We start from the raw sequence: 17,043 nt of genomic DNA, 5'->3' as shown, positions 1-17,043 counted from the left end.
CCGCTTGTGTCACTCCTTCTGTCTACCTTTTGAAATTATACCACTGTCCCCAAACAAGAACTGACGGTATTCTTCTTCACTGCAGACCACCTGGTGGCCCACGGCAGAATGGCAGAAAAGGAGGCCCGTCGGAAGTTCAAACAGATTGTCGCAGCTGTCTATTTTTGTCACTGTCGGAATATTGTTCATCGTGATCTAAAAGCTGAAAATTTGCTACTGGATGCCAATCTGAATATCAAAATAGCAGGTGAGAAGTATGCTGAGGATGTGAAATAGGAGTGAGGCAGCTTTTCCTTCAAGGTTCTTAAAGCAAGGAATTATCTGTTTCATCTATTCAGAAAGAAGTAGTATGAAAAGGATTTTTGTGTGTGTGTGGCTTGAAAATTAATAAGCTTCCAAAATACATTGATGCTATTTTTTCATGTAGTTTGGGATGCAACTAGGTTGGGAAGAAAGAAGAAAAAGTAATTTTTAAATAAGGAATAAAATATAGAATAAAGTAGTAAAAAAAAACTGATAAAGGGCTTCCCTGGTGGCGCAGTGGTTGAGAGTCTGCCTGCCGATGCAGGGGACACGGGTTCGAGCCCTGGTCCGGGAAGATCCCACATGCCACGGAGCGGCTGGGCCCGTGAGCCATGGCCGCTGAGCCTGCGCGTCCGGAGCCTGTGCTCCGCAACGGGAGAGGCCACAGCAGTGAGAGGCCCGCGTACCACAAAAAAAAAAAAAAAAAAAAAAAACTGATAAAAGAGTGTGCCTTCTCACCTTCACTTGAGAAGGTTGATTTGTGTCACTGCTGATACAGAGCATGCTCATTCTTAAGACTGTGGTTTTATGATCATTTAAGAAGAATAGATCTTACAGTGGTTTAAAGGCAGTCCGTCTCTTTTTATCCTCAAATTTCATTCATCTGCTCATCTGACAGTGCCTAAAAAAGCACTTTTCACTGCCTCACTCTACTCATACTTCAATTTTAGTAAACTGTCAGCATTTGCCTAACCAATGCAAGCTCACCACCTATTGATAGAAGAAAGTGACTGCAGTTTATATAGAAACAATAAATATGAAAATAAACCATTTTTGTTTTTCTGACAATTTTTGGTATTGCATTGTATGTCCCTCGTCTTCCAGATAAAAAAGGACTGGAATCTCATATAGGAAACAGAACTTTAGCTAGAATATAACTGTCTTGAAACGCCTAGGTAAGAAGCAATTCTGAAGATTTCCCTCCTTAACTGGGTGGGAATTGAGAGTTCAAATTTATATTATATTATAGGTCAAAGTACCTATGTGTACCCTTGTAGGTTGTTGATTCTTCTGACAGTTTCTTTTGTGTACATAACTCTGCTCACTTTCCAGGCTCTACTTTTACATCCTTGGAATGTCACCTAGCCTTTTGTTTATCTAAGTTGGGCTGATTAGAACTTTTATAGTTAGTTGTAAGCTCTTTGAGTTCTGTATTTGCTCAATACATAGTAGACAGGGATTAGATCCTTTCTTTATCTTACATGAAATCATGTTTTTCCTTTGCCCTTACGTCTGGTTTATATTCTCTAAAGCTCTCTAGATGCTGACAGTTCTCACAAGGGTGGGTAGGGTGGAAAGGCCTGACAATTTCAAACCCTCTTTGGTAATTATTCATTGTAGTTTCAATTAAATTAATGGTAATAACACCTACTAAGCTTCACAGTCCTTAAAAGTATAATAAAATGTGTTAATTATCTATTGTTGCTGTAACAAATTACCACACACTTAGTGGCTTGAAACAGTACAAGTTTATCTTATAGTTCTGGAGGTCAGAAATCTGAAGTGAATCCTGTGGGGCTGAAACCAAGGTATTGGTGGAACTGGTCCCATCTGGAGGCTTTGGAGGATTCATCTCCTTGCCTTTTTCAGCCCATGGAGGCCTCCTGCATTCCTTGGCTCCAGGCCTTACATCACACTTCCACCTCCTGTTTCCATTGTCACATCTCCCACTCCTAATCTGATCCTCTTACTTCCCTCTTGTAAGGACCCTTGTGATTACATTGGGCCCTCCTGGATGAGCCATGATGGTCTCTCCAGCTCAAGGTCCTTAATCTAACCACATCTGCAAAAGAAGATAACACATCCACAAGTTCCATGGATTAGGACAAGGATATCTTTGAAGGGCTGTTATTCAACCTACCACAAATGTTACTATAGGGTTCTTTGGATTTTTGATTAGGGTAGTGAGTTAAAAGACGGCCCTCAGGGCTTCCCTGGTGGCGCAGTGGTTGAGAGTCCGCCTGCCGATGCAGGGAACACGGGTTCGTGCCCCGGTCTGGGAGGATCCCACATGCCGCGGAGCAGCTGGGCCCGTGAGCCATGGCCACTGAGCCTGTGCGTCCGGAGCCTGTGCTCCGCAACGGGAAAGGCCACAACAGTGAGAGGCCCACGTACCAAAAAAAAAAAAAAAAAAGAAGGCCCTCTTTTTCTGCTACAGTCTTATTCTACCTTCACTGACCAAAGACTAAGAAAAAATTTTTATGCTTCCTTGGTTCTTGATTTTGAATTTAGAATCATTTTGATTTAGTTAAGGGAAATTTGTATGGCTTTTTAGTTTTTGCGTTGAGAAGCCAAGTTTAAAAAGCAGGCGTTGGGGATAATTGAATTTAGACACTCTACTGACAAATATTTGGGTAAGGAGATTTTTAAATACTTTTCTTTGTTAATAGTTGAAAACAAACCCATGCAGTCACAATATGAGTCTCTACCTGTTGGTGTGTAATTACAGACTCCTAGGGGTGCTGACAGCCAGCCTTGGGCTCTCTGTGTATTAATACATATACTTTGTCAAGATTTTTATTTCATTAACCTAAAGTCTGCATTTTTATTATTTGTTTTCAGAGCAAAGCAAAGAATAAATGAGCACCCCTAGTTTTGTGCTCTGCTACAGTATCTGACATTGTCTTTGTTTGCATTCTTTCCTACATGCTATCATTACTCAGTTTCTCAGTCATTGCCTGAACTTCCCTTCCTACACATAAATTGGATAGAATACCCGTTCTCATCAGCCAGGCCTTCTTTGAACTTAATGGACCAGTGGGAGGAACACTTCTAGTTGAAGCTGACTACAGCATGACTAATTTTAGAGAGGTAGGTTGGATGGTTCTGATGGGATAAGTTCAGATAAGTAATGAAATCAACTTTTTATTCTGAAAGCTAAAAGTAACTTTCAGATCCCTGATCTTTTCAGTAGTCTTTTTGATGAATTATTATAAATCTCAGTAAGGAAGAACTACTGTATATGAAAGAAACACATGAGAGAGAAAAGAGGGTTTTTTTATTTTATTTAAAATATTGTTAGTCTTAAGCACCTCATTTTAAAAATCATCAAATATGTTATAGTAGCAAATTAACTTGGAATTAATAAAAATTCAGATCAGGAAATTAAAGGAATTCATGTTTTCCTTATCCAATATTTACCTAGTGGTTTTGATGAAAAGATTATGCATCCTGTTCAAAAGTAGATGAATAAGTTGTTCTGGGGATGTTTGTGTTTACAGGAATTTATGTTTACTTTTTGTATGAAGTAATGTGACAATTTACATGTAATACTTGGTATTACTGTAAAAATCTAGCTATTATAAAAGCCCATGTTAGCCCTCCTCAAGTGAATACGTGTTCCCAGGACACGAGAGATAAGTTTTAGTTACAGATATTAAAAGATTCAACATCATTCCATTGTTTAAGAGTTTTTGTGATTAAATTCTTACCTATGAATTTTTGTTCTAGTGCTAGTTCTAGAGAGAATGAAGCCCAGGTGAATACTTTTTTTTTTTTTCTGGTTTTAATGCTTTCTTCTTAATGCTGGTCACAAAACTATCATCTGTAGAATTATTTGAAAAATGTTTCTATCATTAGTAATCCAGCATAAGCATTGATTGTTTTCAGAATAAAGAATTTTATTTCTGAAAGGCAGAGTTGCCAAGTCTGGAATGAAGAATTTGGAGTGGCTATCTATGATCTTCACTGTTCTTAACAAAGGCTTTTTGCTCCGGTATCATGGAACAGAAAAAAGAAGGCTAAGAACATGACTCCCACCCTCAAGAATTTACAGTCTATTTGGGCAGCAAATGCTTAGAGCTTTGAAAAGTTAAATAACACCAAAATTATGCTTTACATATATAAAAAGTACTTTGCAAAGCATTTTCACGTGTATCATTTAATTTCAGCATATTTGGCATGCAAATATGTCTTGTTTAGAAAACACTAGAGTTTCCAAAGCACCTTTAACTTGCTAAAAGGTTGAATTTCTTATAAAGAGCACTCATGCAAATCACTTTCATATAGAGAGTTCAACGCTGGGAAAAGAATAGGATTCTTGGTCTCTAACCTTTCACTTGGTGTCTCAGATGTGTGAGGATCCACAAAGGAGGAGATTCGGGATGGAGGAGGCACAACATGGCTCTCTCAGCACATCGATTTTATCCCTGGGTGACAGCATGGCCAACAGCTACCAAATTGCAGTTTGATACAGTAGGCGAGATGTTACAGAGCACATCGTGATTCATTATCACATTAATTATATAGTCCAGTTACTGCAGGAGTTCAGAGGATGGAGAAACCACTTTAGTTTGCAGAATTTCATTAGATGACAAATGCCACAGGGACTGTAAGCATATCCCATTTATTGTACCTGTTCTATAGTAGGTGCTCAATAACTTTGTTGATCTGAACTTTAGACAGTGGTGATGAGGACAGAAGCACCCTTTATTTATTTATTTTTTTTTTTGCGGTACGCGGGCCTCTCACTGTTGTGGCCTCTCCCGTTGCGGAGCACAGGCTCAGGACGTGCAGGCTCAGCGGCCATGGCTCACGGGCCCAGCCGCTCCGCGGCACGTGGGATCTTCCCGGACCGGGGCACGAACCCGTGTCCCCTGCATCGGCAGGCGGACTCTCAACCACTGTGCCACCAGGGAAGCCCAGAAGCACCCTTTTGAGAATATAGCACTTGAGGTGAGTCTTAAAGGATGAATAGAATTCTTTAAGGATGGGTGTCAAGGAGAGAATGCCAGTAGGATTAGTCAGTAAGCAAATGTTAGTAAAGCACCTGCTGTGTGCAGACACTGGGAATACAGCAGCAGATAAAATAGTCCCTTGGAACTAACATTCTGATGGGGAAAGATAGAAAACACATAAACAAGCTCTCATAAGGGCTGTGAAAATGGTAATATCGAGTAGTCTGATAGAATGACTTGTGAGAGGATAACCAGGATAGTCAGAGCCTTCCACACAGAAGGAAGAGCAAGGCAAAGGCCTGTGACAGGTGAATTCAACATATTTAGGGGGTAAGAGAAAGTTTAGCATGGCTGAGGATAATAAATAAGGCCGGGAGTGGAAAGATGGGATGAGAGAGCTGGCAAGGGCCAGTTCACGTGGGGCCCTGTGCACATGGTGAGGATTTGGGGCTTTATTTTGGTTCCAGTGGGAAGCTGAGTTGGAGAAGCACGAGCAGCAGTAGAATGCACACAGCCTATCTGCAGAAAAGCTTGGTGAGAGGGAAGGATCGAGGAGGGGAGTCATGCCTGAGAAGGCAGGAAGGGGAGGTATTTATATTAAATTGTGAAATTGTTTGAATACCAGGCTTAATAAATCAGATTCAGGGCGGATAAGGAAGAAAGGGTGGGAGTAGGGAGCGGGGACAGGAAAGCAATAGGAAGATCAGTTAAAAGGCTGTGAAATGGTAGAATCCTGCATACAGGTGGGGGCAGTGGATGTGGGAAGGAAGAAAAGGGCACCAAATACAGGAGACGTGAGCCGAGGAGGAACTTCCGGGACTGGGTACCCGGTCACATCTCTGGGCCAGGAAGAGGGAACTTCCAGTCAGAGACAGGTTCAGAAATAGAGAAATCAGATTTTCTTATTGATGGATTATATTAAGCTATCAAACTGGTGTTGCCTTATTTTTAATGGTTGATGCACTGCTATTTAAAAGGAATTTTAATTCTTGTCCTTAAAAATTAACTAGAGAGGGCTTCCCTGGTGGCGCAGTGGTTGAGAGTCTGCCTGCCGATGCAGGGGACACGGGTTCGTTCCCCGGTCCGGGAAGATCCCACATGCCGCGGAGCAGCTGGGCCCGTGAGCCATGGCTGCTGGGCCTGCGCATCCGGAGCCTGTGCTCTGCAACGGGAGAGGCCACAACAGTGAGAGGCCCGCATACAGAAAAAAAAAAAAAAAAATTAACTCGAGAAATTCCTGTGTTTATAAAAGATTGCGTAAATGTAGCTGGCTTACTCCCTGAAGCAAAGTTATTTGAAATACTCAGACGTTATGAGAATGTTTTGAAAATTGTGGAAACTTTTTTTTTTTAACCTAAGGAAGTTGGAAACTTTTTTCTTTAAATGTCACTCCCAGAATGGTCTCCATGAGATGGTTTCCACTCCGGTGTTATTGTTTTAGTTGGCAATCAGTAGATAGCAAAGATATGAAGTTCAGCTACAGCAAAGCCAATATTTTGGAAAGAATTTCCACAGTGCATGGATTTGAGGTACTGTGGAAATTTTTGACCTTTAATGCAGTGAGATCTAGACTACTTCATTTTTTAAAAGTGAGAAACTAAAACATTTGGTAAGTCTATTGACCTTTCGCCGCCAGTATGAATATGCTAAGATACAGTCATATCTGTATCTCAAAACGAAGGTTGGAAACCTTGGATTTCTGAGACCCCTTCCATAGTCTGGTGATTGAGAATGTCCCTGACAGGTCACAAAAAGTAGTTACGAATATTCATCGTGTCAATCCCAAATTTTATGTCATGATCCTAACACCCTTTGTTTAGGTAATCTTTCAGTACACCTCCCTGATTGATGGGTAGTAAATTGAGACCCACAGAGGCCATGTGACTTTCCCAAATTCGGGTCCTAGTAGAGCCTAGGAATCATAACACCTCACCCTTGTGCTCTCACCCTGAAATGGTATAGGACCCTCAACTAGCAGGGGCTAAGGAACTTTAACATATATTGACCCTTGGGAAAATGGAGTTTGGAAAATTCTCTCTTCTGAATCCTATTCCTAAGACTGGAGCTTTTACAAGTGAAAACTTAATGTACCTTCATTAAAAAGGCATTTCAGGTACACATAGTTGACACACATGACACATGAAAAAATGCTCCACGTCGCTAATTATTAGAGAAACGCAAATCAAAACTGCAGTGAGGTACCACCTCACCCCAGTCAGAATGGCCATCAGTAGAAAGTCTGCAGATAACCAGTGCTGGAGAGCGTGTGGAGGAAGGGGAAGAACCCTCCTGCACTGTTGGTGGGAATGTAAATTGGTGCAGCCACTGTGGAAAACAGTATGGAGGTTCCTCAAAAAACTACAAATAGAGTTACCATATGATCCAGCAATCTCACTCCTGAGCTTACATCTGGACAAAACTGTAATTCGAAAAGATACATGCACCCCACAGGACAGGAATAAAGGTGCAGACATAGAGGATGGACTTGAGGACATGGGGAGGGGGAAGGGTAAGCTGGGACAAAGTGAGAGAGTGGCATGGACATATATACGCTACCAAATGTAAAATAGATGGCTAGTGGGAAGCAGCCGCATAGCACAGGGAGATCAGCTGGGTGCTTTGTGTCCACCTAGAGGAGTGGGATAGGGAGGGTGGGAGGGAGACGCAAGAGGGAGGAGATATAGGGGTATATGTATACGTATAGCTGATTCACTTTGTTATATAGCAGAAACTAACACACCATTGTAAAGCATTTATACTCCAATAAAGATGTTTAAAAAAAAAAAGAAAAGAAAAGATACATGCACCCCAGTGTTCATAGCAGCACTGTTTACAACAGCCTAGACGTGGAAGCAACCTAAATGTCCATCGACAGCTGAATGGATAGGGAAGATGTGGTATATATATATGTGTACTGGAATACTGCTCAGCCATTAAAAAAAGTAAAATAATGCCATTTGCAGCAACATGGATGGACCTAGAGATTTTCATGCTAAGTGAAGTAAGTCAGGAAGAGGAAGACAAATACCATATGATGTCACTTATACGTGAAATCTAAAATATGATGCAAATGAACTTATCTATGAAACAGAAACAGACTCACAGACATAGAGAACAGACTTGTGGTTGCCAAGGGGCGGGGGGGAGGGATGGATTGGGAGTTTGGGATTAGTAGATGCAAACTATTATATATAAAATGGATATAAACAACAAGCTTCTACTGTATAGACAGAGAAGTATATTTGATATCCTGTAATAAACCATAATGGATAAAGAAAAAACAAGAAATAAAGTGAATATAACTATTTAATATTTTTTAAATAATAAGATTTTATTTCATTTTTTATGACTGAATAATATTCCACTGTATACATATACTACATCTTAAAATCCATTCATCTGTCGATGGATGCTGAGGTTGTTTCCGTATCTTGGCTATTGTAAATAATGCTGCGATGAACATGAGCATGCAGATGTCTTTTTGAATTAGTGCTTTCATTTTCTTTTCTTTTCTTCTTTTTTTTTTTTTGGCCACGTCACGCGGCTTATGGGATTTTATTTCCCCAACCAGGGATCAAACTTGGGATCTCAGCACTGAGAGCAAGGAGTCCTAACCACTGAACTGCCAGGGAATTCCCAGTGCTTTCATTTTCTTTGGATCAATACCTAGAAGTGGAATTGCTGGATCATATGGTAGTTCTATTTTTAATTTTTTGAGGAACTTCTATACTGTTTTTCATAGTGGCTGCACCAGTGAACATTCCCACCAACAGTGCACAAGGGTTCCCTTTTCTCCACACCCTCACCAATACTTGTTATTTCTTGTCTTTTTGGTAATAGCCATTCTAACAGGTGTTTTGATTTGCATTTCCCTGCTGTTTAGTGATATTGAACATCTTTTCATGTACCTGTTGGCCATCTGTATGTCTTCTTTGGAAAAATGTCTATTCAGATCTTCTGTCCATTTAAAAAATTGAATTGTTTTTTTGCTACTGAGTTGTATGAGTTTTTTATGTATTTTGGATATTAACCCCTCATCAGGTATATGATTTGCAAATATTTTCTCCTGTTCAGTAGGTTGCCTTTTCATTTTGTTGATAAATATAAATATTATTTATAGTGAACTTTTAAGTCAATTTTAATAATGTACTAATATAAAATATTTTACTTAAATTACTTCTTTATCATAAATCACACAAAAATGACAAAGTTATTTTTAAAATTTCTTTCTTGCAAGGTTTTTAGGATAATATATTCCTTTGAAAGAAGTTTGAGGGTCAAAAAAGTTGGAAAATACCGGGTACTTGTACAATTAAATAGGTTAGTTTTCTTTACATTCTAGTCCAAATATGACCTTTATCTTTTTAATCAGATTGAGAGATTCTCTGAGCTCTTGATAGACTCTTTTTCAGGAAAGCCCTTCTCCTCTATTATATACCAATTGCCCCTAAACTTTTGCTTAAAACTCAATTTATGCATATAATTCTATAATTAGATGTGTGATTATGTTGTTTGCCCCTTGATGCATTAATGGTCCCTCAAAAACTTGGGGCGTATCCTACTCCTGTTAGCCTATTTACACCTTACCTTTTAGGTGGGTTACTGTTCAGATGTTTCCTCTCATTTGAGTTATGTTTATTCTATTCTGTTAGCTTTAACCTAAGATGGTATTTTCTTGCCTGCTTAGTTTCTAGTTGACAGCTGAGAATCTTATATGTGATCATACCGTCTTTTCTCCAAAAGTAGCCTTCTGCTTATCAGACCATATGCCTTAATTTTTAATTTGGAAAATATTATTGTTATACCTATATACTGTATTTCCATTGGGTATCTTTAGTTTCTGTTGAGAAGTTAAGGGGACCTTGATTCATTATGGTCTATAAAAGGCACACTAAAAATTTGTATAGTGTGCTCACCTATCAGGATTAGGAACTTACCTGATTGAATGATTGGACTATTATTTTTGTAAGTGATATGAATCACTTTAGAATCATAATTGCAATAGTATGCATTAATGTTTTCAAGAATTCCAGTGAATATTGTTTGTAGGTCTTATTATAACCTTTTCCTTTATACATCTACTCAGTACTGAGTTTGATGAAAAGATCCCATGTTGGCGAGGGGTTTTTGCCTTTCATGAGAAGGGTTGGGGTAGTGCTATCTATGATAGAGTGGAGGGGATTCATTTATTACCTCATTTAAAAATAGCTGAGTTAAGTGATCCTAACTGTTAAGATATTTTTAAAACTTTGGGGGCAAATACATGTCATTCATTGAAAATAGCAATGTAATGCTGCTCCAGCATTTTTGTTTTTAAACTTTCATTTTCCACGGAGGTAGTCATCATGCCGTATGATACACGATGCTCAGAAGTTGTGGAGGGTCAGGAGATTGCTAAGATTAAGTGATAGCTGTGGAAGAGCCCCATATATAGTGCAATAGTAGGAGCTGCAACAGAATGGTCCTCTAATACCTAACACGTGACCAAGAAGGTACATATATTCTTTGAACCTCCTGAATATTATCTCTCCCCTCTTCCAGTTCTGACCTCCCCTGGTTTCTTAAACTAAACCAAATGCCCCCCTTCCCAAATACGCTGATTACTTGATTTTTTTTTTTTTTCTCCCATGAAGGAATTTCTCTTGAGTATAAATGCTCAGGCTGTGAGTCAGTAGTTTTTGGCATTACTTCTCTATTAGCTCCTAGTTAGGAAGTTCAGCCAGAGGTTGAAGGGATTGCTAAACACTTCAGGACTTCCCGGACCCATTTTTAAGAGCAAACTAATATTGAGACTCCTGGGAACTTTGAAACTCATCCTTTGTCACTACCAATATTTTGAGATTCACACAGTTGACTCTTGTGTTCAAATCCAAATAAAGCTCTTGGGTCACATGATTTCTAGGCTAGTAATATTGTGTAGGAAAAGGAAGGTTAGTTCCTCTTCCATGTCATGTTCTATCTTAACAGTCCATATAACGGTCTAAATCCTGTTTATAAAGTGTTCTTTTACAGGTCTTGATCTTTGATTCGTCAAGTCATTTCTAGCTAGAATACCTGACAGCTTGTGGCCCACACCCCGTACTTATTAGTCCACTGAGAAGTTAATCAGGGCCCTAAATTATTTCTATTCTTGATCTTTGTCTTTAATTGCAAGTGCAGCATTGGGGTTATGAGTCCTCAGAAGCTTTCAGATTTTAAAATAGGAAGGATCTTGTCTCAGTATTTTCTGGCGAGGTGGTTTATTTAGGATAAATAATTATTTTCCCACTTCACGTTTTTCCTCTGCCCCGTACTTCCAAGCTGCTTACTTATCACAGCGAGGAAGTGAAATGAAGCACAAGTTACTCCTGGAGGGGTTGGCTGCCACTTGTAGCTGTACTACTGTATTACCTTCACAGACACTGTGAACATTTGGAACTGGCTGCAGGCTGCGCCTAATCTGTTATATCTGCTTCGGGTTGCTCCTTGGTCAGCCAAAAAAGAAGTCAAGGGTATTACTCTGAGGTGGTGGACCAAGTAAGAAAATTTCCTGTTGCAGTTGTCCTAATTATTATTATTATTATTATTTATTATTATTATTTTTTTTTGCGGTATGTGGGCCTCTCACTGCTGTGGCCTCTCCCGTTACGGAGCACAGGCTCCGGACGTGCAGGCTCAGCGGCCATGGCTCACGGGCCCAGCCGCTCCGCAGCATGTGGGATCTTCCCAGACCGGGGCACGAACCCGCATCCCCTGCATCGGCAGGCGGACTCTCAACCACTGTGCCACCAGGGAAGCCCCCCGCAGTTGTCCTAATTTTTAAATTCGTGCCACCCGTTCCCTCTTTCCCCTTACCGCATAGACATACCCAGTTGTTGATACACTTAACTTTTAGGGCTGCAGTATCACTGCCGCGTATAACCCCAGGCTCCTGATCTTGCCTAGAACAAAGGATTTCAAGTCTCAAAATGGATAGTAAAGCTCTGGTATTTAAACCATCCCTAGAAGACAAACATATGGTTCCAATTAAAGTCTGCTGCTCTGTATTAAGGGGATGTAAGATACCATTCTAGCCTGCAGACAAATGCTAACCAACCAGGGTGTTGGGGGTTGGAAAAGAGACTTAAATTATGTTAGGAGCCACTTAAGAGTGGAGAAATAAATGACCATAGGCCACATGAAGAGAACAACTCCACCCATATGGCTTCTGTTGTGTGGGTGTGAGTATTCACTTCAACCAGTTTCTTCTCTTGTTTCTCCCTTTCCTTCTGTAACTCTTTAGAATATTCATCATTTTGCTTCTGGTTTCTATTTTTTTTTTTTTTTTTTTTTTTTTTTGCGGTATGTGGGCCTCTCACTGTTGTGGCCTCTCCCGTTGTGGAGCACAGGCTCTGGATGCGCAGGCTCAGCAGCCATGGCTCACGGGCCCAGCCGCTCCGCAGTATGTGGGATCTTCCCGGACCGGGGCACGAACCCGTGTCCCCTGCATCGGCAGGCAGACTCTCAACCACTGCGCCACCAGGGAAGCCTAGAATATTCATCATTTTAATGTAGATTCTGTAGGTCATAATTTTTTTCCTGTTGCTAATAAATAAAGAGGAAGGGATATAAAGGATCTTTATGGCATCTTTGTACCTGAGAATTTTCTGAAACTAACTGCTCAGTTTTTTAGTTCTTATTATTCAAGTCTTTATTTTTAAAACAAAAATTTTTAATACAGACTAAAAAGCAATAATATAAGCATACTACAGGAAATTTAAACAACAACAAAAGATTTTTAAGTACTCAAACTGGAATCTCACCTCCAAAACTTATCATTATCATTTTGAACGCATTTCTTTTTTTTCTATGCATGTTTTTTATAATTAGAGTCACTGTGTGTACAATTTTACATGTAGTTTTTATCCTTTATGGTATGTCAAATATTTTCCCTATGCTGCTCCATGTAATCATTTTTAATGATTGCATATCAAATAGATATACATAATTTACTTAATCTCTCCCATATTGTTGTAAGAGCACAGAAATTCTTGATAAGGCTGTGGTGTTTACTCCCCCCTTTCCTTTCTTTGACATTATCAGTACACTTCAAAACTACAGAGTTTATACACTTATCATTTTGAACATGCACTGAATCTGTTCTCTTCTTTGCCTTAAGTTTCTGTGTTATTTTTGTTGTTCTTGTTCTCGTTTTTTATTCTTGTGGACGTTGCCCTGCTTCTGCGTTTCCCTTTGTACTGCACCAGCGTTCTCCATCCTTTGCCTTGTGATGCCGCTGTGTGAGCTGGTGATGCCATAGTTTATTTTACTTGTGCCCCCTGGTTAGAACCATCCTGGGCTGACATGAGCTGGGGCCATGCAGCACTTTAATATTCCTTAGGACGGTAGTTCGGGAAAGCTAAAAGAAAATAGTGGCTGAATACAGAGTGCCTGAGGTGATAAAGACATGTTTAGGCTCTGTCCATCCACTGGCTTCTTACCTCTGGGATTTGAATAATTAAAATGTTATAAGCAGAAAAAAAAATATCTTCTGGTTAGGGGAGAGTTAAGATTATTTATCAGAAAGATTTGCCAAGATTAGGTTAACTCTCAGTTACCTACATGGTTTTTTTTTTGTTTTTTTCTTTTGTTTTGTTCTGTTTTTTACTATCCAATTTTTTTGAGTTTTTTCTCTCCCCTCGCTTCTGGCCGTCCATGTTTTTTGATTTGCTAGTATATCAAGCCTGTTTATTTTTTATTTTTTTTTTATTTTTAATTTTTGCGGTATGCAGGCCTCTCACTGTTGTGGCCTCTCCCGTTGCGGAGCACAGGCTCCGGACACGCAGGCTCAGCGGCCATGGCTCACGGGCCCAGCCTGTCCGCGGCATGTGGGATCTTCCTGGACCGGGGCACGAACCCGTGTCCCCGGCATCGGCAGGCGGACTCTCAACCACTGCGCCACCAGGGAAGCTCAAGCCTGTTTATCTTAAGTTAGACATATGGAAGGAAAAGAAGGAAAATCTCAGTCTCTTTAGTGTTGTCCTTTGATAGCAGCTCTTGTTCAGTTAGGGGAGACAGTGACAGTATAGACAAAAATTGATTTTTAAACTATGAGTAAGGCGTCTTAGTCCATTCAGGCTGCAATAGTAAAATACCACAGACTAGGTGGCTTATAAACAACAGAAGTTTATTGCTCACAGTTCCAGGCTGGGAGGTCTAAGCTCAAGGCACCAGCATGACTGCCTTCTGGTGAGGGCCCTCTTCCTGGTTCATAGCTAGTGCCTACTCAGTGTGTCCTCACATGATGGCAGGGGCTAGAGGTCTCTCTGGAGCCTCCTTTATAAGGCACTAATCCCACTCGTGAGGGTTCCACCCTCATGACCTAATCGATTCCCAAAGCTCCCACCTTCTAATACCATCACCTTGGGGGTTAGGATTTCAACATGTGAATTTTGGGGGCACATTCAGACCATAACATAATGTATGCCATCTTTGTCTCTTAATATGAGTTACTGAGAAGTAGTTATTTTATTAGTATAACACTGATACTAATATTTTTAATGAAGTGAACTGCTTATCATTTATACCTAATTGCTGTTATATTTTGACAGCAATTATATATCATTAAAATATTTACTACTTTTAAATTGTGTTTAACTACAACTCTAAACTCTATCATTATATATCACATCTTCATAGTTTGCTCTTCTTCAAATAGGATTATTGCTGTTTTCAACAAAAACTTCACTGGGATTCCTGTTTCAGCAAATAACTCCCAGTTCCTACCCTCTTAGCTGTTCTCTAAGGGCAGCTCTGAGCTCTCATACCTTTATCCCTTTTTATTTTTTATTATTAATTTTTTGATATGGACCATTTTTAAAAATTTATTTATTTTTGTCTGCATTGGGTCTTCGTTGCTGTGCGTGGGCTCTCTCTAGTTGCAGTGAGCAGGGCTACTCTTTGTTGCAGTGTGCAGGCTTCTTATTGCGGTGGCTTCTCTAGTTGCAGAGCAGGGGCTCTAGGCGTGCGGGCTTCAGTAGTTGTGACGCAGTTATTTCTGTCTAGTATTCTATGACAGAAGTATACCACAAGTTTTTTTTCCATTTTATCCATTGATGGATATTTGGATTGCTTTTAGTTTGGAGCTCTTACTAACAATTGCAATGAACATTGCATTCTTAAACATTAATGTGCATTCTTAAACATGTAAGAGTATACTCTTAAACATGTAAGAGTATAAACCCAGGAGTAAAGTTGCTAGGTTGTACTGTATGTCTGTTTTCAGATTTTACTGGGTGATGCTAAACTGGTGTGTCAGTTTTTGTGAGGGTTCCCATTCCTGCATGTCTTCACCAGTGCTGTGTATTCTCTTTAAATTTTGTTATTGGAGTGTAGTTGATTTACAATGCTGTGTTAGTTTCTGCTGTACAGCAAAGTGATTCAACTATACATATACACATATCCACTCCCCTTCAGATTCTTTTCCCATATTGGCCATTACAGAGCATTGAGAAGAGTTCCCTGTGCTATACTGTAGGTCCCTATTAGCTATCCACTTTCTGTATAGTAGTGTGTAGTGCTGGGTATTATTACACATTATAATTTTTGTCAGTTTGGTGAGTGTGTAATGGTTATCTCATTGTGGTTTTAGTTTTTAATTTTGTCTTTAATAATGAGATTGAACTCCTTTTCATGTCTTTGGCCTTTTTTGTGAAGTGTCTGCTTAAGTAAGTCTTTTGCCCATTTTTCTGCTGGGTTGTCTGTCTTACCAGTTTATAAGAGTTTTTGTTTCAATAATAAGGATATGAGTCTTTTGTTTTATTTATTTATTTATTTATTTTGCGGTATGCAGGCCTCTCACTGTTGTGGCCTCTCCCGTTGGGGAGTACAGGCTCCGGATGCGCAGGCTCAGTGGCCATGGCTCACGGGCCCAGTCACTCCGCGGCATGTGGGATCTTCCCGGACCGGGGCACGAACCTGTGTCCCCTGAATCGGCAGGCGGACTCTCAACCACTGCGCCACCAGGGAAGCCCGAGTCCTTTTTTTTATGGGTTACAAATAGCTTCTCTCATTTTGTGATTTCTCATTTTACTCTCTTTAAAATATCTTTCAATGAATAGACATTTTAGTATGATTTTGTTATGAGCAAGACAGACTTTATTTTTTTATTTCTATTATTTATTTTTATACAGCAAGTTCTTATTAGTTATCTGTTTTATACATATTAGTGTATATATGTCAGTCCCAATATCCCAATTCTTCCCACCCCCCGCCCCACTTTCCCGCCTTGGTGTCTGTACGTTTGTTCTCTATGTCTGTATCTCTATTTCTGCCTTGCAAACGGGTTCATCTGTACCATTTTTCTAGATTCTACATATATGCGTTAATATACAATACTTGTTTTTCTCCTTCTGACTTACTTCACTCTGTATGACAGTCTCTAGGTCCATCCACGTCTCTAAAAATGACCCAATTTCGTTCCTTTTTATGGCTGAGTAATATTCCATTGTATATATGTGCCACATCTTCTTTATCCATTCGTCTGTCGATGGACATTTAGGTTGCTTCTGTGACCTGGCTGTTGTAAATATTGCTGCTATGAACATTGGGGTGCATGTGTCTTTTTGAATTATGGTTTTCTCTGGGTATATGCCCAGTAGTGGGATTGCTGGGTCATATGGTAATTCTGTTTTTAGTTTTTTAAGGAACCTCCATACTGTTCTCCATAGTGGCTTTATCAATTTACATTCCCACCAACAGTGCAAGAGAGTTCCCTTTTCTCCACACCCTCTCCAGCATTTGTTGTTTGTAGATTTTCTGATGATGCCTGTTCTAACTGGTGTGAGGTGATACCTCATTGTAGTTTTGATTTGCATTCCTCTAATAATTAGTGATGTTGAGCAGCTTCTCATGTGCTTCCTGGCCTAGACATTTTAGTATAATTTTAATGTGACCAACTATACCATCTTTTCCTTTATGATTTGTGCCTTTTGTTTCTTGTTTAAGAAATTCTTCCATCCCCTGAGGCTATAAAGATAGTCTCCTTTATTGTTTTATAAAAAACTTTAGGGCCTCCCTGGTGGCGCAAGTGGTTGAGAGTCCGCCT

At 39.8% G+C, this 17,043-nt stretch overlaps 1 protein-coding gene across 7 annotated transcripts in view; it reads left to right on the top strand.

The window, feature by feature from the left end:
• Window positions 1-17,043, top strand: part of SIK3 (SIK family kinase 3) — a 249,774-nt gene that overhangs the window by 170,605 nt on the left and 62,126 nt on the right. For all 7 annotated transcript variants that reach the window (XM_060103060.1, XM_060103058.1, XM_060103056.1 and 4 more), the window contains exon 4: window positions 86-247. In XM_060103060.1, the coding sequence (XP_059959043.1) occupies window positions 86-247 (162 nt within the window). The remainder of the gene's footprint in view (window positions 1-85; window positions 248-17,043) is intronic.

This window comes from Mesoplodon densirostris, chromosome 7, assembly GCF_025265405.1.
Source record: "Mesoplodon densirostris isolate mMesDen1 chromosome 7, mMesDen1 primary haplotype, whole genome shotgun sequence".
Classification (NCBI taxonomy): domain Eukaryota; kingdom Metazoa; phylum Chordata; class Mammalia; order Artiodactyla; family Ziphiidae; genus Mesoplodon; species Mesoplodon densirostris.
This window is presented reverse-complemented; position numbering and strand designations above follow the sequence as displayed.